At 46.1% G+C, this 22436-nt stretch overlaps 1 protein-coding gene across 1 annotated transcript in view; it reads left to right on the top strand.

The window, feature by feature from the left end:
• Nucleotides 1-22436, top strand: part of MYRIP (myosin VIIA and Rab interacting protein) — a 210430-nt gene that overhangs the window by 122369 nt on the left and 65625 nt on the right. Inside the window, exon 4 of the mRNA XM_054595556.1 lies at nucleotides 19642-19778. Within this exon, the coding sequence (XP_054451531.1) occupies nucleotides 19642-19778 (137 nt within the window). The remainder of the gene's footprint in view (nucleotides 1-19641; nucleotides 19779-22436) is intronic.

Raw genomic sequence — 22436 nt, 5'->3', positions numbered from 1 at the left:
GAAATCAAAGATTGTTTCAACAGGTCTGTGTCAGCTCTGACCCGAGGGGCAGCCACCCCAGGCCGGAATTTCTGGGTGAAACCAGGCTGGCACTGCACAGTGGAGTGGCCGGGACAGCCCCAGGTGAGCCGCCGCGAGGGCAGCCTGGGGACCTGGGGCTCAGTCCTGAGTCCGCATGTCACGGCAGTCCGAGCACGGGTGAGAAAGAAGTAATAGACAAAGACATCAACGTCTTTGAAATGAAAACTTTCTTTGCCAGGCAAAATGACAACTGTAAGAAAAATCTGGGCACTCAGAGATACAGCAGCTGTGCCACTTGGCAAAGCCCCTGGTTTACTGTTTGGGTGAAGCAAAACTGTCCGCCCCTCGTCCTGGCTCCTGGCTGGCTGCGTCCGGGCGCCGTGCATCAGCAGCCCTGCCAGCGCCCAGAGAAAAGGCTCATCTGTCGCCATGGAGGCCTTCAGCTTCTCCCGGGCTGGGCCTGGAGTTGCAGACCCCACCACCAGCAACCATAGGAAAAGCTGGTGGAAACGGGAAATTGCTTTTCTGCCTAACAGCTAAGGTGACTGAGAGCTCATTCTGAACTGACTCACTGCTCCAAGCTCTCAGTTACCCTCAAAACAACTTTAAAAAGTAGTTGTGCTGCACCCATTTGACAGATGCAGAAACTAAGGCAAGAAAGGTCAGGGAACTTGCCCACAGTCTCACAGGCAGGATGTGGAGTCAGGATTTACTCAGGGTCAACTGGCGCTGGGGTTGGCATGCTTACCCTCTGCGTATCATGATCTCAAGAACTCAGAAGCCTGGAGACTTTCTACGCTGGGGTTCTTCGCTGAATCCTGGTCAGCTGTGGTGAGAACAACAACAAAAAAAGCCCCCTCTAAAAGCAATTTATTCAAGGCTTTTCTCAGAGATATTTTTGGCGAGACACAGATGGACTGGATCTTTCTATTCCAAGCCTTGAAGTCCACCATGGTAGATAATGCTAAAATAAAATAAAGAGCAGCCCACCACCCCCACCTCCACAGCTGGCGTCTTTGGCCGGGCTCCCACTCCGGAGGTGGGATTGTAAGGAGCAGGCACGATTTCCATGCCCGAGGGGCACTGCAGCGCAGCCCCAGAGCTCAGACCCGCTGACTCTCGCAGTGGGCACAAACCTGCAGGGGCTTGGGGTCGCCATGAAACCCATGTGGAGGTCCCATCAGTTCAAACAACTTGGATGCTGGAAAGGGGATTTGTGACCCTCTGTGGACAGCAAGGGGTGAGGGGGACCTCAGTGAAGATGAGCTCGGTGACTTAATGAGAACAGAAATGTTGCCAGAGGAATTCAGGGGGAGGAGCGGAAGAGAGTCCCAGTGTTGTGCGTCTGTCGGAGCAACCTCGAAACCGCCATTGACGTTTGTCACAGCACTCCCTTGTAAGCCCCGCCTGCTAGCACCTTCACCACCAAATGCCATCTTGATAGATTGGCAGGTCTGATGACTCGTGTTTGACCCTGACAGAGGTCACTCCACGATTTCAGCTTATTTTCCAAAACAACCAACAACAGCAGCCTTTTTTTTTTTCTTCAAGATTTACCTTTGAACAGAAGTCCATTAAATTCATGTTTGATTTGCAGAATATACATCAGTTCCCATTTTTGTAAAAAGTGGTCAGTGATTTTTGCACGAAAATGAATGGGTGAGGCATGGCCTTTTCAGAGTTTTGTGTTCCTATTCTGTATGAGTAAACAGAACCCATTCCTAATGCAATACATTCCAGTAAAGTGTAAACAGAATGTTTCACACATGCATTTGTCTAAAAGAAAGGGACCCACCTGCAGAGGTTGCAGTTAGTTGGCTGTGCAGAAAAGAACCGGTTCCTTCCCTTCCCCCCTAATGCCCTCATTATCTGTAAGTCCTTTTCTAAGCAAGTGCTATCTATACAAGCAATGGCGGGCTGTAAGCAGAGTGCCCTTGGTCCCCTGTGAACATTCTGGTCACGCACAAGTGCTCACACAGGGATGGGAACTAGTGTGATGACTTGCAGAATATTCTACCAACCACTTCACTCTAAAGGGAAAAGCACACTCTTCAAAATCGTTCTTTAGAGTGAAGCTTCCCCAGCTCTTTCCTATCAAACATCTGCTCCCTTCATGCACGTGTGCATGTGCGGGCATGTGTGTGTTTGAGCAGGAATTGTGAGTCAAGCCTCTTATTTTTGTTTGTTTGTTTTTAATTGTTGTTCGATTACAGCTGTCCCATTCTTCCCCCATTACTCTCCCCTGCCGTACCCACCGCCAACCTCCCACATTCGGTCCTACCCCCCTGCCCTGCCCCATTTGCTTTGTCCATGGGTCCTTTACATGTGTTCCTTGGCTTGGCCCTTCCCCTTCTTTCCCCTCCTATCCCCCTCTCCCTTCCCCTCTGGTTACAGCTTGTTCTTTATTTCTATGTCTCTGGTTCTATTTTGCTCCCTTGTTTGTTTTGTTGGTTAGGTCCCACTTATAGGTGAGCCCGTTTGGTATTTGTCTTTCGCCCCCTGGCTTATTTCACTTAGCACAATGCTCTCCAGGTCCACCCATGCTGTCACAAAGGGTAGAAGTCCCTTCTTTCTTTCTTCTGCATAGTATTCCATTGTGTAAATGTGCCACAGTTTTTTTGATCCACCCATTCACTGATGGGCACTTAGGTTGCTTCCAGCACTTGCCTATTGCAAAGTGTGCTGCTGTGAACATTGGGGTACATAGGTTCTTTTGAATTGGTGTTTCAGGATTCTTAGGGTATAATCTAAGCAGTGGAATTGTCGAGTCAAGAGGCAGTTCCATTTTTAGCTTTTTGAGGAAATTCCATATAGTTTTCCACAGTGGCTGCAGCAGTCTGCATTCCCACTAACAGTGCACTAGGGTTCCCTTTTCTCTGCATCCTCACCAGCACTTGTTGTTTGTTGATTTGTTTATGATGGTCATTCTGACTGGTGTGAAGTAGTATCTCATTGTGGTTTTAATTTACGTCTCTCTGATGGCTAGTGCTGTTGAGCATCCTTTCATATATCTCTGGAAGACCTCTTGTTTTATTCAGCCCCAGAAAGCAAGCATATCTGAAAAACCCGCACTGGTCTTGGACAGAGAGCAGCCTAGTCCACCTGAGAACTGGTACTTGGAAGGGCACTAGGCAGTTAGGCAGCTTTTCCTGTAGAACTTCCTGTTCTGGTGACCCCTTGAATCGGTCCTGCCTACAGAGAAGGGAGGGGGACTCACAGGAGAACAAGAGTGACATTGCAAGCGCCTGGGGTCACAAAGAAATCTCCTGTGATATCTCCTTCATAATTTGTGTGGTCAGAGAAAAACATTATCCACGTCTAATAGTAATAGTGCTTTGCTGATGAGATGGTACTAATATTTGAGTGCTAACATATGCAAAGTATTGTAATCTGAAGCGCCCCAAGCATAGTCCGTTACTATCCTTTCAACAACGTGAGGGTGGGGATGATGCCCATTGTACAAATGAGGATACTGAGGCTCACAGAAGCAAAATACATCTCCTGTGGTCACAGCTAGTGAGTGGTCATACCCACTCATCACGCGGTGGCTATGTTTGTGCACACTGGTGTCAATACAGATGGGGCAAAACATGTGCACACACTGCTGTCCACCGCAGAGAAGAGCGCCCGCTTACCCTGCCCAGAGAGACCCCCTGAGGTTCTCTGGCCCCCAGTTATTCCCCCATCCCAGCTATTGCTACTATGGCAAGCACACCTGTGTTGAGAACATCTAGCCAAGCAGACCCTATGGTCTAAACAATGAGAAAGCACAAGATAAAAATCATGTCCCAGGCATTTCTGTATCACAGAATCTGGAAGTTGCAAAGCCAGAAATAGATGAGAGAGAGAGAGAGAGAGAGAGAGAGAGAGAGAGAGAGAGAAATGTGAAAATTTATGTGACATTTCTTCCACAAAGTTTTATTCAGTTGAGCAGCTTTAAGTGAGTTTTGGTCCCTCTCGCTCCCTGCCGCACACATGTTGATGGGTTTTTCTCAGCATGGTTGTCTGAGAATTCACAGCTCTGTCACCTCCCTTCTGAAGCCAGTAATAGAAACGGATGATGGCCCTGTGCTGTGCCTTCACTCGGGGGTGGCTCTCTGCCGGGAGCCCTGTGTCTCCCTGAGAAGGATCCTCGGCTCATGCTCTGTCTTTGGGCTTTTCTGGCCATGAGGACATGGAGTGAAGATCCAGGGACTCCATTATCTGTGTTCTGGCATTTAATTCTTTCTGAAGACACTTGAACTAGATCTGGATAGAAGAACTTGGCAGAAAGAAACCTACTGCTTCTGGTAATTTTAATAATTAAACAATGTTGACTTGTCCTTTGTTTCACCTCTTACTATTATGGATTATTTACTTTATCATAGACTGCCTGGTTGTTGTCAGTGATGTTTTCTGCAGAACTAGGTCATTTTTGTCCTGTTCGGTGTGTAAGTTTCAAGCTTTTCATATACGAGTATCTGTACAAACATTAAGAAAGGAATTTTAAAGGGTGTGTTGTACTACTGGTTTTATTTCAAAAATAGAAAAAAGTATTTCTCCTCTCTTTGTTGACTGCCTGGCAAGAACAGGAAGGATTTAGTCTGCTGCTGATTAAACAGAACCCCGATGGGGTGAGTGCTGTAGGTGCGGCTGCCGTCCCTGCAGATGTGTCGTCTCCGAGTCCGCAGCTGGGCTCCTGCGTTACTCCATCAGGGAGCAGGAAAGGCACATCGAGCTGTCGGCTACCCATTCCAGGCTAAGTCTGCGCACGGGTTGTATGGGCAACAACTGAGGGGACCTGTGTGTTCTCAGGGACTCCATTGATTAAGTTTGGATTTTCACAGAGAAGCCACCAAGTGACAACAGTGTCTATCACCCAGAAGGGACATTAAGAGATTTCTCAGGGGCCTTAAGCTAAGAGCTAAATCCTTGGGTCTTTATTGAATTACACTGTAACTGAAGTCATACATGTACCTACTTAAAATGGCAACTAGTTCTCTTGATTTGTTGTACAAAAAAGACAGTAGTCCCTAGCCCCACCCTAGCCCTATTCCTGCTTCCTAGATATAACCATTTCCAACTTTTAGCTTTCTTTTTGGTATATTGCCAAACTTCTAAATAGGTTGGGTTTTTTTTTTAGAGTTTATCTCTTTATTCCTCAATATGAAAAGGTTTTGTATTCTATTCCTCCAAACTCCCAACCCACACATCCCCCTTCCCATCGTTCTTCCGGTATACTTAGAGCATAACCTTTGTTCAATCAGTTTTCAGTTTTTTATTATTGTGACCATAAAACCCAGCTTTCTGGTGTTGCTACTGGGAGATCCAAAGGCACTGTGATATTTGATCCTTTGTACATCGTTCCCCGACTGACCCCCAACATCTGTAGGGTCTTCTCTTTGGACCCGGCATAATAAAATTTCACAGTGATGTACTTTCACTTGCTCTTTTTCCTCCCATTGTCCTGGGCTCTGAGAGAACCCTTTCACTTTGGAAATACAGCTCTTTCAGGCTTGGGAGATTTTCTTGAGTTATTTCTTTGATTACTTTATTTCCTCCATTTTCTTTATTCTTTCTGGAACACAGATATTGGACCTCACAGATTAATTCTCTAGTTCTATTTTTTCTCCTGAATTCTCTGTTGGTCCTTTTGTTCTATTTTCTGGAAGGTGTCTTCAACTCTGTCTTCCATTTCATCTACTAAATTTTAAATTTCCACAACAATTTTTTTTCTGAGTTATTTTTCATTTCCCTGTCCCTTTTAGAGTGTAATGGTGCTTCCTAGCTGTAATATATTCCCTTATTAATATTTTTTGAAGTTTGCGTGTCCTTTGAGCTTTGTTATTCTGTTTGTTTTAGTATTTATCTTTCATGGTAGACACTTTGCTCAAGTATTTGATGGCCCAGGACTGTCCATTTATCCTTAAGAATGAGGCACTCAAAGCTAATCGGAAGGCCAGCGGGACTTGGTGACCGGTGCGCTTTGGTGTAGAATGCTCTGGCTGGACTCTTTTATTGGGGGACTTGCCAGGAGGTTCTTTTCTTTGGGGTCTGGTCAGTTTCCCCAGAGGAATGTCCCAGTATCCCCCTGGGGATGCAAGTGTGAGAGGTAGTTTAGGGCAGCCCAGGGGCACAGGAAGGCCAATACCAGCCCCAGCATTCAACGTGGGGGCTTTCACTCCACCCACCTGTTCTCCGTGGGTGCTCCTGCCGCGGACGTGCCTGGAAGCTGGTCCCAAATACCCATGTCAGCCTTTCTAGGGTGTAAACCTCGAGTCTGCTGCTGAGGAGGGCAGTTGGCTGAATGGAATGAAAAAGGGAACCTGGGGGCCCAATGGCTTCATCTACCTGCCAAAGGTTATTTACCTAGTAATGTCAGAATTACCTAGTAACCTTTTCTCCCTAGCCATAAATGTCAGAAATATTTTTATATGAAAGAATGTTCTTTGAGGATATAATGCTTATATCATGGTAGTATACTATAGTAAAGATAGTTTATTAAGCAATGTACTACTACCACATATTTAATTACTGCCTTTTTAGCTGCAAAGAACTGCCTTGTGTATACCTTTGTGTATAAGTCTAAGTACTTGTAAGCACTTTGACTGCGTTCTAGGTACAGGCTGTCAAGTCTCTCCCCAGAAAGAACAAAACCAGTTCAAGACCCATGTGCAGTGGGGAGGCCTGCTGGGCCACATGCTGGTTACTTCTAGGTATTGTCATCTTTTTGACTAATGTGGAAATGTTAAATTTTAATAAGATAATATGTACTAATCCTTTCCTTTATGGCCCCTACCTTTAGTGCTATGCCTGGAAAGGACTTCCAGGGACCCCAAACTTCTTTTGCTTGAATGTGAAGGTACCCCAAGTAAAATGTTATTCCCAACTTTTCCCAATGAGAGGATTAACAAAAGTGGAATTCTTCTGCCCACCCTTGACACATAACCTTTTCAAGGCATAGATGTAGTCATCAAATGTCTACTTATAAATAAATGTATTAATACAGTGATATACACCTTTAAAGCTGGTCTTTATGTGTAACCATATATTGATTGGGAACTGTTGCCTTTACCATCTCTTATCCCATGAACCAGTTTCCTAAAGCCCTTGGTTTGCGTCAGCTTTTTCACCATCAGCCTCGCGTGGAGTCAGGTGCTGTGGCTTCCTCCAGCAGCTGTAAGCCTGGTGGAGTTATGTGGAATCAGTGTAAAGTCCTGCTGCTGAAATCTTTAACTAAAGCCACGAAGACATAGTCTCAAAATAAGAGCTTTTAAACCTCTCCTGAGAGTGTATGTTGTTCTTCTTCACCATGACATAGTTTATGTTTTGTTTTATAAGATGTTTACTTTTAAAAAAAGATTTTATTTATCTTTTTTAGAGAGGGGGAAAGGAGGGAGAAAGAGAGAGAAGCATCAGTGCAAGGTTGCCTCTTGTGCGCCTCCTACTGGGGACCTGTCCCTCAACACAGCATATGCCCTGACTGGGAATCGAACTGGCGACCCTTTGTTTCACAGGCTGGTACTCAGTCCACTGAGCCACACCAGCCAGGCAGGGCAAGGTGTTTACTTTTACTAAAGATGTATATGCACAGAGTTTAAAGGGTCAAGGTTGGTTATGAAGAACACAGACTTTCAACTATTCTTCATCACCGCCCTCGCCCCCCCACCCACTTTCACTTATAATTCTTGATTAAACTGTCTTCCATGTCTCTGCAGAGCATGCCCATATTGGTCCTTGTTAACTATTCAGTTTTCAGCGTTATCTGTTACTTTGCACCACGGAACAACAGGGGTTAGCATCTTCCACTTCACACTCCCTCCCTTCCCATCCCTTGCCTTTCAGTAATTAATCATAAATCATTGCTTTATTATTGTCTGCATAAGTGCTATTCCCTGCTGAACCATGTACTAAACTGTAGTGTTTTTCTACTCTTTCTTTAATTTTGAAAAAATTGTGAAATACGTCATACGTATCAAATCGTATATATCATGGATTTGTACAGTTTAAAGAAGAAGAATAAAGTGAAGATCTAGGTTAAGGAAAACAACCTTACCATAGTCCCACCCCCTTTCTCTGCCCAGAGGCCTTCCTTCTAAACTTCTGTGTTAATTATCCTTTTCTTTATGGTTTTATCACATCTATAAACGCCCCTGGACAACACTAAATGATGGGCTAAAAGAATTACAGCGTGGAAGCAGTGTACTCTTAGGGGTTAAGGGGCACATAGACGTTTCGGGTCACGGCAGCAGGTATGAGACAGTCTGCTTGCCTGCACTGTATTTCAATAAGTCAGGCCGACCAGTAGATTCTCTGTGCCTGTCTCACTCAGGTGTGAGAAGAATACAAAACAGCAGGAAACTCCACAACCCAGTTAGATGTTTTAGGGGGTTTCTTTGTTTGCTTGTTGTTTGTTTGTTTGACAAAAGAGTTACCTACGAGAAATCTTGGTGGTGGAGGGAGGTGGAGATGTAAGGTACAAGTGGTTTACATTTTCATGATTACGTGTTTGTTATGAATGCCTGCCTTTGTAAAGTCAGTGAATTTTGCCTGAACAGTTTATCTGCTCTGGAGAATCCATCGAGGCTTTCTTTAAGTCTGGAATGTAATTCAATTTTATGAATCTTCCTTGCATATTTGGAGAGTGGAAACAAAGACTTTTCTATTTCAAAGATACTGCATTTTATGCATATCTTTATCTATATGTATATTTCCAGCCAAGCTGCTAATAATTCACTTCCTCTCTGTTCTTGTTTGATCTGCCAAAGAATGATGCAGCTTTTCAGATCCCCCACTGTGATTTTTAAAAACTTCTCTTTGTTTTTCTATAAGTCAGTGTTATTATTTGGCCTATTATAACTCCATTATTGGTTATTCCATCTCTCGATGGGAAAATAACCATCTGTCTTGTTTAATAGGTTTTTCTTGATTCTATTTAGTCTGATCTACTCTGCCTCTTTTTCCTTTGTGTTCACCTGCTGCTCTCTGGCCTCTTCCTTCACTTTTAATCTTCTCTATGATTTTTTTTTTGTCATGTCTCTTATCAACCATATATAATTGGGCTTTGATTTTTTATTTTTCCAAGCATCTGTCTGTAAAATATCAGCTAACCTTGTTGACCCGTATTGTGAGAACTGATATGCCCATGGCCTTTTATATGCTTTGTCGCTGTACGATACTACTAGGGCAGCCCACGATCTCAGCTTTTTCAATTGGATGGTGATGGGGCGGGTGGCAATCAGTGGTGCTATTCATGTATCTTCCAATTCATAAATTGTTCAAATAGTGACTTAAAGCCTCCTGAGTACCTGGGTACCAGGTGCCAGGCCAGGCTGCCGTGTCTGGGGATCCAACGGAGAATAAGACCTACTTCCTGCCCCACAAGTAGGGCCACCTTTATAGAGGTCCAGCCACTTCAGGGCCCCATGCTGGTTTAATGCCCTGTTCCTGTTGCCTTGAAATTCTTAATAATTTTTCCGACAAGAGGAACCATGTTTTACTTCTGCACTGAGCCTCACAGATTATGTGGCTGGTCCTGCCTATAAGAACATAAAGTTGTGTGAGACGGAAGATAGGAAATTTCAATATGGCATAATAAATACGCTTATGGAATCAGCAGAGGGCCGTGCGAGAGCACAGAAGGCCTATGTAGCCTTTGTTTTCACAAAATAGTATCTGTCTCATAGTTTTGTTTTCAGGACAGAGAGGACCTAGCTCGATGGCATTCAGTAAGTGGCAGATATTGTTCATTACACAGCAGCCCCAACAACTCCAATCAAAGTATTTTTTAAAAGATGTTATTTATTTATTTTTAGAGAGAGGGGAAGGGAGGAAGAAAAGGAGGGGGAAAAACATTGATGTGTGAGAGAAACATCAATCGGTTGCCTCTCTCATACCCCCCCCCCTCCACCAGGAACCTGGCCCACAACCCAGGCATATGTCCTGACTAGGAATCGAACCAGTGACCTTTTGGTTTGTGGGAGGATGCCCAAACCCCTGAGCCACACCAGTCAGGGCACCAATCAAAGTATTTTAATATGAAAACAGTGCCTTTTTTTTTTTTTTTTTTACAATATCTTAGTCATCATTTACCATATAGTAAAGTCCTTGCCATTTAATTTTCACAGCAATACATTGGGTATATATTACAGCTATAGTCCAGAATTAGTTAATATTATCAGCAATCAAATCATCTTGTTCCAACAACCCGCTTGGACCTTAATTTAAAGGGAAAACACCACTGTACAGCATGATGTTACCATCCACAAAACAGATGAATAACCCAAAAGTGTAGGAATTGGGCACACTTCCTAATATGAATGTGAAGATTTTATCGGAACAGAACTGGCACACGCCAACATGTCAGGGCATGAGAGGTGAGGTGGTATCAGTGGTATCGGTGTGGGCCTGGAAACTCGGTTGCCCTAGTTGTGATCATTTGTATTCTGAGGACGAGGGAGGTGAGGTGCAGAGAGTTAAACTGATGTCTTCGGGGCCACGCGTTGAGTGGTGAGGCTGGGAAGGAATCCACATGTGCTGACCTTCCTTTGCTGTCTTGGACCCCAGATCATCCTGATCAGCACAGCAGAGAGGATGCAAGATTTCCCTCCTGGGCCAGTGTAGCTCGGAGTACAAATTTCTGCAGCTAGAGCAAGAACAGCAGCTCTTCCACTAAACTCATTTAAGTTCTCTTACTCACTTCAAGTTGATTGTGACAAATGAAAGAAGGAAGTCCCGATCAGCTTTATAAATAAGCAAGGGGGAAAAAAAGCCATATTCAAATGACATTTATTCCTGCCTCCAGACAGCTGAGGCTAAAAGAAACCCTCTCATCTCCCGTCCCCCAGACTTGACAACTGCCTGGTTGAATCTGAGTCAGGTTTGCTGAACCATACGGTGAGGAATTAATCAAGCGCGGGGCGCCCCGCCCCCACCCCCGCCGTGCCGAGAGCCTCGGAGGCCACCTGAGAGACGGGGACGTTCAGGCCCGCTCAGTGCCAGTGGCGGCAAGTCTGGAGCGGGCTCCTTGAGGGCCAGATAGGGACAGCGGCCCAGGTCTTGCCAAGGCCGGAGTGGCTGCAAAGCGGAAGCACTGCCGTGCCCAAGCCCTGCGGAGGACACCTGGGAAAGTCCTAGAAGAACAGAGGGTACCCTGACATATCCACCACCAAGCCATTTCAGAAAGGCATTCTTATATAGGCCTTTCTTGGGTAATGGCGTTTCACTGGTTTTTATCCCGTACTGCTACTGCACGACCCCTTCCCCCTTCAAAGCTCTTCCCCCTAGTCCCGCCCCCATGGAGTCCCTAGGGCACAAGTCTCAACAACTAATACGTGAATCCATGGATGTTTTTCTGCTGTTCCTCATCCCCACCATATTCTGGATACCACCGCCGCCAGCCCCGCACCACCTCCATCCCCCACCACACACGCCCGTAGGTGTGTCTCAGGGGTAGCTGCTCTGGGTTCCCCTTTCTCGTCCTGGGACCGCGGGCTTCACGGGTCACAGGCTTTCCTTCCGCTGGCACAGCTCTCTCCCACCGGGCCCTTTTCTGCCACCATGGAAACGCTGAGTCGAAGGTGCCCACGTGGCGCGGACCCTCAGGGCCGGGGTTAGGCTTAGCGGGGCACTCACCTCAAGCAACAAAGCACCGCATAATCAAGGTAAATAATATTTTAATGCAATATGTTTAAAAATAAAAAAAAATTAAAACGATAAAGAACAAAGTGTAACAATTTTATCTAAAAATAAGATCTGGTAAAAGGCTATTGGAGAATGAGACAGAAGGAACTAAATCTCCCTATATAATGTTTTTATGTATTTTTAATGATTAATTCTTCTAGAATATTAAAATATCTGAAACATTGACAAGTAGGTATATTATCACTTTCAATATTTTCCTGAAATCAAAACTATAACTTATAATTTTATTTTCCTGGCCTTGATGGAAGCACACTCATCAATAATATTTTCAAAATCTATTTTGTTCTCTCAGTTTTAATTGAGAGTTGAAAGTAACTTTAAAGTCTGTTTGATGAATGTAAAGCTTTAACTAAGGAAATAAATAAGCCTCCCAAACTTGAAAGTAAATGAAAAAGAAAATGGAAATGTATGAATTACTGTATAAGAGTATCAGTTATTGTGGGGAAAAGTGCATATCGAATAGAAATTAAGAAGATGATAGTCTAATTTCACATGGAAATAAAGATATGAAAATTAAACAAAAGACCTTCAGATTTTGAATTTTTAACTTGAGAAAAGTTTTCTATGACTATATCTTATTTACAAAAAGCAGCTAGTGATTTGACACTTAGTCTGATGATTCAAATCCTATAGAAATTTCCTCCAACATAGATTTAAGCAGCATACAATATCAATAATTTCTAATAAAAATCACCATCATATGTGGCCCTTTTGAAGCTGATTCATAAATTGCGCTTAGTGCACTCATATTCAAATTTGAAGTGTTAGAATTTTTAACCATACCTGCCACCCTGGTGTTTTGTGAGAGAAATTTTCATAAGTCGAACATAGTTGAAAACTATTTAAGATTGTCATTTTGTCAGGAGACAACGTTGCCAAATGTAGGCACTTCCCTGCATTGAAAATGGGGCTTCAGCTGGAGGGACTCCGCCTGTGACGAGAGCCAGCCGGCCACCTTCTCTGTCTCACTCTGCGTGGCCTCGCACGCAGCCTCTCCAGTGTAAGGTCTCAGAAGGGCTCCGTCTCTAACACCGCAGCCCGGGGCTCCCAGACAGAGTGCTCCCAGCGATCGATCGAGGATGCTCCTTATAACCTAGCCTCGGAAATTCCAGAACAGCCCTGCTGCCCCCTCTGAGGGGCGAGCAAGTCACTGAGGTCAGCACAGATTCAGGGAAAGGGGGAACTTACACTCTCCCTTTCAAAGGAAGAAATAGCAAAGAATTTGTGGCCATCTTTAACGTATCCCATCCCAAAGGAAAGACATATTCTCCGGAGCTTGACTCTGAGGCATCCAGGAACTTGGAGGCCCGAGTGCCAGCTGTGGCCTTGACCAAGTCTGGCTCCCCGGGGCGAGGCTTCTCCACTGCACTGGGGGGCCTTGCTGAGTTGCTCTCGGTGACTTTCACCTGTTTTGAGTTTTGCAGCTGTGAGTGGCTCTCTCTGAGGAGAAGGAGGTCCCATGCTTGGTCAGTTCATTGGAAGACGGAGCAGGACTGGCCACTGCCATGGACAGGGCTGGTGCTGGGGACGACAGAGGGAGGGGACAGCCGGGTCAGCCCACGCCCTTCCCCCTGGACACACTCTAGTCCCTGCTTGGGGCATCGCAGGGAGTTTCAATCCTGGAGAGAGGGACTGGCCCAGGGGGGTGTTTGGGATTTGGAGCAGGGCTGGCAGGGATGTTCTGGGGAGTAGTGGGTGACGGAAGGATTTGATTGGATCCTGAAAAAGGGAGTCCAATTAGATCAGCAAAACGCAGCTGGAAGGAGGGGCAGCCGGAAGGAGGGGCAGCCGGGGTCCGTCCGCCGGCGCAGGTCTGCCACCAGGCATTCTTTAGTAGCTGTTTCCTCATCTTCTCCGGAACTTTGACCAAGCTACACGCCTGCCTGTCCTATTATCTTTCTCCTTGGCATCCCCCTCCCTCCCAGGGTGGAGCCAGCGCAGTGCCGTGGTGATGGGCACAGGCTCAGTCCTGAATCTGCCACTTGCTGCCTCTGTCCTCAGGCAGGTTCCACAGCCTCCAGTTCCTCCTCTGGGAAATGGGACTCATAAGCGTACCTGCCCCACAGGGTGGTTGTGAGGAGTGAAGAGGTCATGGGTATAAAGATGTCAAAGTTTGCCTGGCACTATGGGAAATACAGGGTGAGAGTTCCCACGTAATATCCATAGTCCATGTGGTCCAGACAAGACACAGGGTCTTTGCAGCCAGATGGGGCTGCCTTGAAACCGCAGTCCTGCATCTTACTCGTCGTGTGACCTTGGGCGTCCTGAACCTCTTTGGGCCTCCGTTTCCTTACCTGTCTCCCTCTAGCTGCTGTGAAGGTCAGAGAACCTGTGTAGAGAGGGCCTAGGAGCAGCTCTGGAACTGTCCTGCGGACACCTTTTCACTTTCTCTTCCAGGCTTCTCTTCCTTCTTGCTATTTATCACTGCCAGCTTCTCGCCCTTCACAAGATGCTTCCCTTTAATGGCATTTGTCACGTATCAGCTGAGCAGGACACTTTCAGCCTCCTGGCCATGTCTGTCTGCAAATTCCCAGTGACACGCTCAGGGGTCCCAGCATGAGGGCAGTTCTTTTTCATTCAGCCTCTCTTGACTTTTCAAAACTGATTGCTCTGATTCGGTGCTCAAGGGCCTTCACGCTGTCAGGACTGATGGAGACTTGTTTTCCAAACACCTGACTGTCATTCTCCTGTTTTTCCCACAGCTTTGAATCATACTGTGATCTGGGACGTGTCAAACCTGTCCTTGAACTCGGTGGTTCTCGGACCAGCAGCACTTTGTCATAGATTGTTCAGGGAACCTTGCTGTATAGAATGATTTGAGTTTGTAGCATCAGTATTTGTGGCACTTTATCTTTTTTATTTTTGTAACTAACACACCTGAACTTTTGAGTAGCATTTGAATTATTCTGTTCTTCTTCAAAGCTTTTTTTTTTTAAATCCTTACCCAAAGATATGTTTACTGATTTTAGAGAGAAAGGAAGACAAGGATGGAGAGAGAGAAAAGATGAGAGAGGAAGAGAAAGACATGGATGTGAGAGAAAAACAGCAATTGGTTGCTTCCTATACTCGCCCTGACCAGGGATCGAACCCAAAACCTTTTGGTGTGTGAGACAACACTCCAACCAATTAACCACCCGGCCAGCGTCTCTTCAAAGCTTTTTATCACCTTGTCCACTTCTTTTTCCTTAGAAAGCCAGCTAGTCTATCTCTTGTTCCAGCTACATAAATCGTGATCAAAATTTAACAGAAAAAAATCATGAGGACTCAGAAAACACCTAGTTAATTTCACTAGGCCAGCGCTTATGAAGCTTTGATGAAAATACTTATCAGTTGGGAATTGGCAGGTCTTGATCAAGGGGAGGGTTGGAAAGCTGGGAGTGTGCATGTCCTTCAATCTTCCAGAACGTGCCCACACCGCTGGCCTGAGGACCATAGTGGAAGCAGAGAGATCTCCCGAATCTCCTAGAAGCTCACCTACAGGGAACTCAGTGCACACAGAGCCCTACCACGCTGGGCTGATGGCCTCGGGACCCCTGGCTCAGTCACTAGCAGCCAAGATCTGAGCACTTCTTAGGTAGGCAGTTCCTTCCTTCTCACAATCGTATTGTTTTGGTCTAATGAACCACAACCAGCCTGGCATTCCTAGGCAAAGCTTTCATGTGATTGTAATTTTAGTGCTGTCCTTGTGTTGAGTTATGTGATTCTAGTCTCTCTTCTCATGAGAATGTGTCATGTTTACAAATTTATTCCTGTCTTAGAAAAAAATTAGAAAACTGCTTACACAAGTGCCTCGAAGTGATTAGCATTCACGATGTGATAAGTCGGATGTTTTAGGGAAGGAACACAATGATTAGAGAGTTTCTTCTGATGCCTGCCTTGAGCTGGAATCACTGAAGACATTGTGACACCGAGTAATGAGATGAATCAGAGAGAGAGAGGAAAGAAAAACAGGCTCCTGATTCTCTGTGGCTATAAAAACGGAGCTTGACCTTTTGTTTGGGTTGCAATGGATCTGCCAGAAAGAACTTTACCCCGGAGTGTGTTCCTGGATGCCATCCTAGAAGTTCCCAAACACATGTTCTTCCCTGTCCCGCTTTGCGAACTGAGCAGATTAGCCCTTGCGGATGAAGAATGCGGCACTGACTGCTTGACAGAAGCTGCTTTCCCCCGTCCTTTGCCAGGCCCTGTACCTCCTGAAACTGAGTGCTTCACTCATGGAAGAGATTAGTCCAGCAGTGCTGTTGAGTAGGGGCCTCATCTGTTTTCCACCCCCTACGGCCCTAGCATGGTACCTGCCACGTAGCTCATTCAATGACTAGTGAAGGAGTGAAAGAATGAATGAGTGAGCCAATGTGGGAGTCTGTGAGCAGACACAGGGGTCCCCTCTACCTTCCATTCCAGCAGGACACCGACACAAGGCTCTTTCCTTCTCCACTTGCCTGACGTCCTGTCTGCTGGTGGAAGCTGGAGGCCGAGGGGGTGGTGGGGCGGGGGCGTTGCAGGCTGGGCAGCTCTGCAGCACACCTAGCCCACACCCCTGGTGCTGGCGTCCTCACAGCCCTCTCCCCATACCTCTGCCCCCTGAACCGCCTGCATCCTCTGAGTGCCCTCTGAGCCATGAGTGTTAAAATGGGTGAAATAAAAGTGGTAATACCAAGTGAGGTCATCATGGCGGAGCCTTCCTTGGGGCTTCCAGCAAAGCTCCTCACATTTACTTTAAGTCAAAACATAACCTAAAGCACACCACTTCTTAGGGAAAGCTTTCTGCTGTCCAAAATGGGCTATAGTTTTGCTGGTCATTCTCCAAGGATTCGGTGCCTTCCTCCCTGCTCCCAGCGGCCCCAGCAGGGTGCCTCCATTCCACTCTGTGACCTGAGCAAGATGGGGTATTCTGTGTTAGAGGACACCGAAGTGCTTCCGAATGCCAGAAAGTTTCGGGTATAACCAGGGAACAGAGGGCTCGTCCTATGATGAACTTGGACTATTAGGACTTGGTTGCAAATACTGTAGTAGAAACCCAACTCCAAAAGCTCTAAGCAAAAGGGGGAATTTATTGGCTTATGTCATGAAAAAGTCCAAGGGTTGACCTGGGGCTTGAGTAGATCCGGGTGTTCAAAGTCTATCAGTAGGATTCCGTCCCTTCCCGCCATCAAACCTGCTTTTGCTCAGAAAACCACAGAGTGATGGCAAAGATGGCCCTGGGAGCCCCCGGCTTTCATTCCGCAACAGAGCCAGCCCAGCAGAGAGGGAGCCCCTCTTCCCAACAATAGGGAAAGCTCCCGCCTGGACCCTGATTGGCAGGGCAGTGTCATGTGACTGACCGCCCATGGCTGTCAGGGCTGGGGCCAGCCTTTCCAGAACGAAGCAGACCCAGCTGGGGAAGAGGGGACAGTATCCCAAAATAAAAAATATATACATCCTTTTGTCAAAAGGATGAGGGAGACAAGAACACCCGACCCCACCAGCCCCAATCGGACCCTCTGAGCTGTAGAGCGGAGCCCCCAGCAGGCCCTTCCTGGAGGTCAGCGGCCCTGAGAGCAGGGCTGTGTGCGGGGGAGGCAGCCCGGAGAACATCTCTCTTCTAGAATTGCTTTTCTTTTATGCTCTTAAAGCAGTGACATAAATCATAAGCCCAGAGGTTATGGTCGCCAAGGACAAAGTCTTCTGTATTTTTTTTTCTTTTCTATTGTATTATTCTAAATTCTGAAAACAGCTTCCTGGGTTGTTTGTTTGTTTTGTTTTGTTTTTTAATGACAAATGCTTATTGTAATAAAATGCGCTCGGAAGATACACTGAAGAGAGCCAGCTGCTATTCACATGCGCGTGGTTGAGCTCCCGCTTTTGATCCCTCTCAGTCACTTGCTCCTTTGGGCAAAAAGCACGTGACCTCACTACATTGCTATTATCACCTATAAAAATGGGACTCATCCTTTCAGAGTCATTATAAGAACCTACAGAGCCCCTGCGTGGTGCCAGGAACCTTATTGCTTGTGTTGAATCATTTCATTCTCAAACAGCTTTATAAGGTGGTCACTGTCATCCTCCCTATTTTATAGATGAAGAAGATAAGCCTTCAAGGGATTGATTGATTTGTTCAAGATCACACAGGCAGTAAACGCCAGAGCCCGGGCCAGTCCCAGCCTGCCCCAGCACGCATGGGCCTGCCCCAGCGCTGTACTCCGTGAGAGTTAAATCAACTCAGGGAACGCTGTTGGCACAGCGCCTCGGACAGAGCAAGCACTCAAAAAATCGCATTTGTTCTTATTAAGATACTGGTGAAATCTCTCTATATAAACACACATATGGTATACGTGTTCTATTGGAAAGAGGAAATAGATAATAAGCAATTTAACAAGCAATTGTTCATTAGCACAGTAATGTATTGATTATCTTTTGAACAGTGAATTGTGCAGCAGAATATGAGGTACAGAGATGCACCTATAAAAGTATGGGGAGAGAAAAGGAGAGTAAGGGGAGAGGAGCGGTGTCAGCATGGTGGTGGTATTGTAGGGTGGCCAGGGAAGGCCTCCCAGAGGGGTTGGCATTTGTGCAGGCAGCTCTGGTTTGTATGCCAGGCAGGCGACTAGAAGCCTTGGCTTTGGGGTACATGGATAGGATCTGGTGGGCAGGCACGCGGGGACTCCCCCAGAGCCGGAAACGAAAGGATTCGCTGTAAGATGGTAACTCTCGTATCGAAGTCCTGGTCTTCCCCAAGTAGACGGTGCAGTTTTAGAGAACTGCTCTGTGTTCTTGACCCAGGACACAGCAGCCTTGGGCCGATCGTCCAGTTGTTTGCGGACGGGAGCCAAGAGGCCTCACAGTTGCCTCCATAACCATCAAAGTAGCTTTCTGAAAACCGTCGCATCCCCCAGGCCTGCTCTCTGCACCCACCGACCACCCCCTTCACCCCGGGACCTCTCCGTCTACGAGTCTTGGCTCTTCTGTCTGATTCGCAGAATGACGCTCTCTCTGTCACTTTCAGTTTCCCAGAAATCTGTCTGCATCCCTCAGCCTGCTCTCGTCCTCTTTCTCCTTTCTATAGATTCCTTGCCTGCTGGCTGTCTTCCCACATGTCACTGGCATCTGGGGAGGACAGTCAGGCACATGTGCTTCTCCTTCACTGAATTAGCAGCATTCATATTAGTGTTGCTTTTCCAAATCTTCTAAAGTGAGTACACATTATTACATTCATAATAAGAAAAGTAACAACAAAAGCTCTTCATAAAGTGAGGAGGATTTAGAAATATGTCCTTCTCAGCCAGAAGAGAGATGAAGCATGTCAGGGTTTTGTACCGACTGTTACAGCTCTGACCAGGACGCTGCTTTCTCAGTGCATTCAGCTGAACAAATAAGAGGCTGGAGAATTTTGCCATACAGCATTTATCTCACTTGTGCTTTTTATTTCTCCAAGATAAATGAGAAATGTTGCTAATGCGGCAACAGTATCTAACATAAAGCCTGCTATTAAACAGGCATACCAGTCAGTGACTTCACGTGGCAAGCATGTATAAGCTTGCTCTTGAGATGGACTCAGGGGCGCGGTTCTTCTGCTGGTCTTACCTAGGGTCACTCTGGCATCTCCAGTCAATTGGCAGTGGATGGCCTCTCTTACCCGCCCCCTCCGGGGGTTGGCTGTGTACCAGCAGGGGCAGTAGGGGGGATTGGGTCAAGTGTCTCTCATCATCCCAAAGGCTAGCTTGGGCTTGCTGCCAAGAGCAGCAAAGGAGGAAACCGCAAGGCTCGAGACTCGCACAACACCCTCCTAGTCCTCTCTAGGGTCAGAGCAAGTCGGCCAGCTCAGAGTCGAGACACAGAGAAATGAACACACGTCTTCATGAAAGGAGCTACGAAGTGTGGTGGCAGCCTTTGCGATCCACCATTCGATAATCCTATTTTGAAAGCCCAGTGTCCCATTTTATAATTCTGTGTTTCCTTCAGGCTTCTGAGAACCCAGTCTCTGGAGTGGTTCTACAATAATGTGAAGAGTCGTTTCAAGCGCTTTGGCAGCGCCAAGGTCCTGAAAAACCTGTACAGGAAGCACCGGCTGGAGAGCGGAGCATGTTTCGACGTCCTAGGTACGCGGGCTGCCTCTTGCTCTGGGAGTCCTTGGGGGCTTGTGGGATAGAAGAAGGCCCTGCTTGGAGGCCCCGTGTGCTGAGGTACACTCACCTTGGACAGAGGAAGCTCCTTAAATACCCAGCCATAGGGAGGTGCAGAAATAGGACATATACCAAAACTTCTGTTAAGTTTTGAGTCTTTTGGTTCCCACATCTGCTCTGGGCTGGGTATATTACCCAGGAGCTGGGAGAACCAAAGTATTTCTGCAAATTGTGGACATTTTAATTCTGGGTCCTTAGAAATGAAAGATTCTTGACTATGTTTCTGTAACAATTAAGACATTGGAAAATCATCGCTGGTTGGCTGTGTAGACTAGGGCTGCCCTCAGAAGATGCGCCCTCCGCTTCCCTTCTGCCTACTCCAGAATTGTCTTTCTACCGGGCCCGGGACTGACGTCAGGGGAGGGTGAGAAAGCTGTCTGCTTCGTCCAGGAAGCTCGAAAGATGCATCCTGCCTACACTGTTTTATAGAGTAAAAACAACCAACGCACATAATTAGAATGAGAAATTATATGCTGTGGTTCTAGCACACCAGCCAGGAGAAAGAAATTGCTGTCAGAATATGAAAAGCATGTCCTTCAAAAAAAAAAAAAAAGGGCTATTTTTTTTTCCTGTCTAGAGGCAGAGGCAGGTTTTTTCATCCCTTTGTTGACACAGGTAATTTTTTTTTTTTTTAATCCACAAGAAAGAGGGGAGAGAAAAATCTCCTGCATCTCATTTGGAGCTTTTTCGCCATCATTATTTTGTATTCTCCATTAAGTCTTCAGTTGTGTCTTATCTAAAAATACTCCAGCCACTGAAAGCAAGGGAGAAAATAGGGTGGAAGCTTTAAACAGAGAATCATTAGCGCCTTTTGTGGTAGTTGTTAGAATCTCTGTCTTTCAAAATGCTCAGGAAGCCTATAGCTAAGAGAGCAGCGCCCAAGGTTGCCACGTATTATTTTTATCTTCTTTTTATGGGTTTTTCTAAAGATTTTTCTCTAGGAATAGAGGCAGAAAAGAAAAATTAAAAGTAATGGTGTTAACACTAGTTTTTCAACCCAAAAATATTTCTCAGGAAACTTCCAGAATAGAATTGACTCACTCATTTGCACCCCATCTCTTCTTTCCTCTCTCGTACCTCCTCTAGTCTGCTTTGTGGGGACCCCTTTACATGTCCCCACATTCAAATCTCATGGGCACTCTCTACTGCTTAATGCAAATGGAGGGGAAAACAAACCCACATGGAGACTTTGTAGGACAGAACACAATTCCGATTTCTTTCCCTTTCTCCTCATGACCCCGCTGGTAGAGCAAACGAACATGAATCCCAAGTGGGCTCGCTCAGGCCTTTGAAATCCTCCAGTGTCATTTTCAAAAGAGAATCAACTCCTGGGAATAACTATGTGTCAGAATTGAAGCAGATGCAGGTCCCAGGCGCTCTGTAGCTCACCACTTCTTCCATCGGGGGCTCGGTCACAGGTGCTACCTACCACACTGCATTCCAGTGATGACTGACAAAACCGCTCTCCCGCTGACCTTTACTTCAGTGCTCCCGAACCAGGGCTCGCTGCCTGGTGTGGATTATGTTCTCCACGTTGCACCAACTCAGTCAATCAACCAAGACACTTGCTAGAAGTACTAGAATTCATTGCTTTAATATGATTTATATCTCCCCTTTATTGATGGTTTCCCTTTAATAAACATGAAGACAAGCAGACAGGAGACACTTTATGAATGGTTCTCAAGCCTGTCAAGCCACGATCATAAAACAATGAGATTTATTCTACCCGCCATGTAGAAAATTCAGTTCCACCTCGCACGCTTACATGGCCTCCTGGTTATGTTAGATGATAGAGAGTCATTACCATTGTCTCCTACCTGCCAGCCAACACCCGTGTATGGTTGTCACCTGCCATCCTCAGTACTGGCTATGCGTCAGAATCACCTAGGGAGCTCTGAAAAAAATCCCAGGGCCCAGAGCACCTTCCATGCCTGGTCAATCACTTCTGAATCTCTGGAGGGGGGCCCAGTTACAGACGCTGTTTAAAGCTCTCCGGGTTATACGAAGACACGGCCAACTTCCCTATAATTTGTCCAGGAGAATCCTGAATGAATGGTTCTATCTTCAGGCCATCTAGGGGTCCTTATTTTCAGAATTCTGATTGTCAGAATGTAACAGGGAACATCTACCTTGGGCAAAGCCTGTGCTATGCTCCAGAGCTCTCAGTGCAAAACTCCTTTACCTAGGAAGCACCTCCACTGCATGGACCTGTATAGTCTGCCATAAAAACAGTCCACTGAAAATTCACTCAATTCACAGAATCTTGTGGGTCACCTATCATATACACACCTTGTATGGCCATCAGTCCCTCCCAAGGTTAGGCCTAAACGGAGACCCATCAATTGAATCAGATATATCTAAGGTTTACTGATCCCATCAGTAAACACTGAATACCTACTATGTGCCCACCTGGTTTAAGACATGGGAGGGATAAGACAGGCAGGATCCAGCCATCTCAGAGCCAACCTTCCAGGGGAGAAGTCAGGTAAATGAGTAAATAAATTTTAACAATGCAATGTCCAGTGGGAATGAGGTTCCCATGGTTTATCTGATGGATTCAGCATGACATTTATA

This window comes from Pteronotus mesoamericanus, unplaced genomic scaffold (assembly GCF_021234165.1).
Source record: "Pteronotus mesoamericanus isolate MK-2021 breed Mesoamerican mustached bat unplaced genomic scaffold, CSHL_Meso_final scaffold_54, whole genome shotgun sequence".
NCBI classification, from domain to species: Eukaryota; Metazoa; Chordata; class Mammalia; order Chiroptera; family Mormoopidae; genus Pteronotus; species Pteronotus mesoamericanus.
This window is presented reverse-complemented; position numbering and strand designations above follow the sequence as displayed.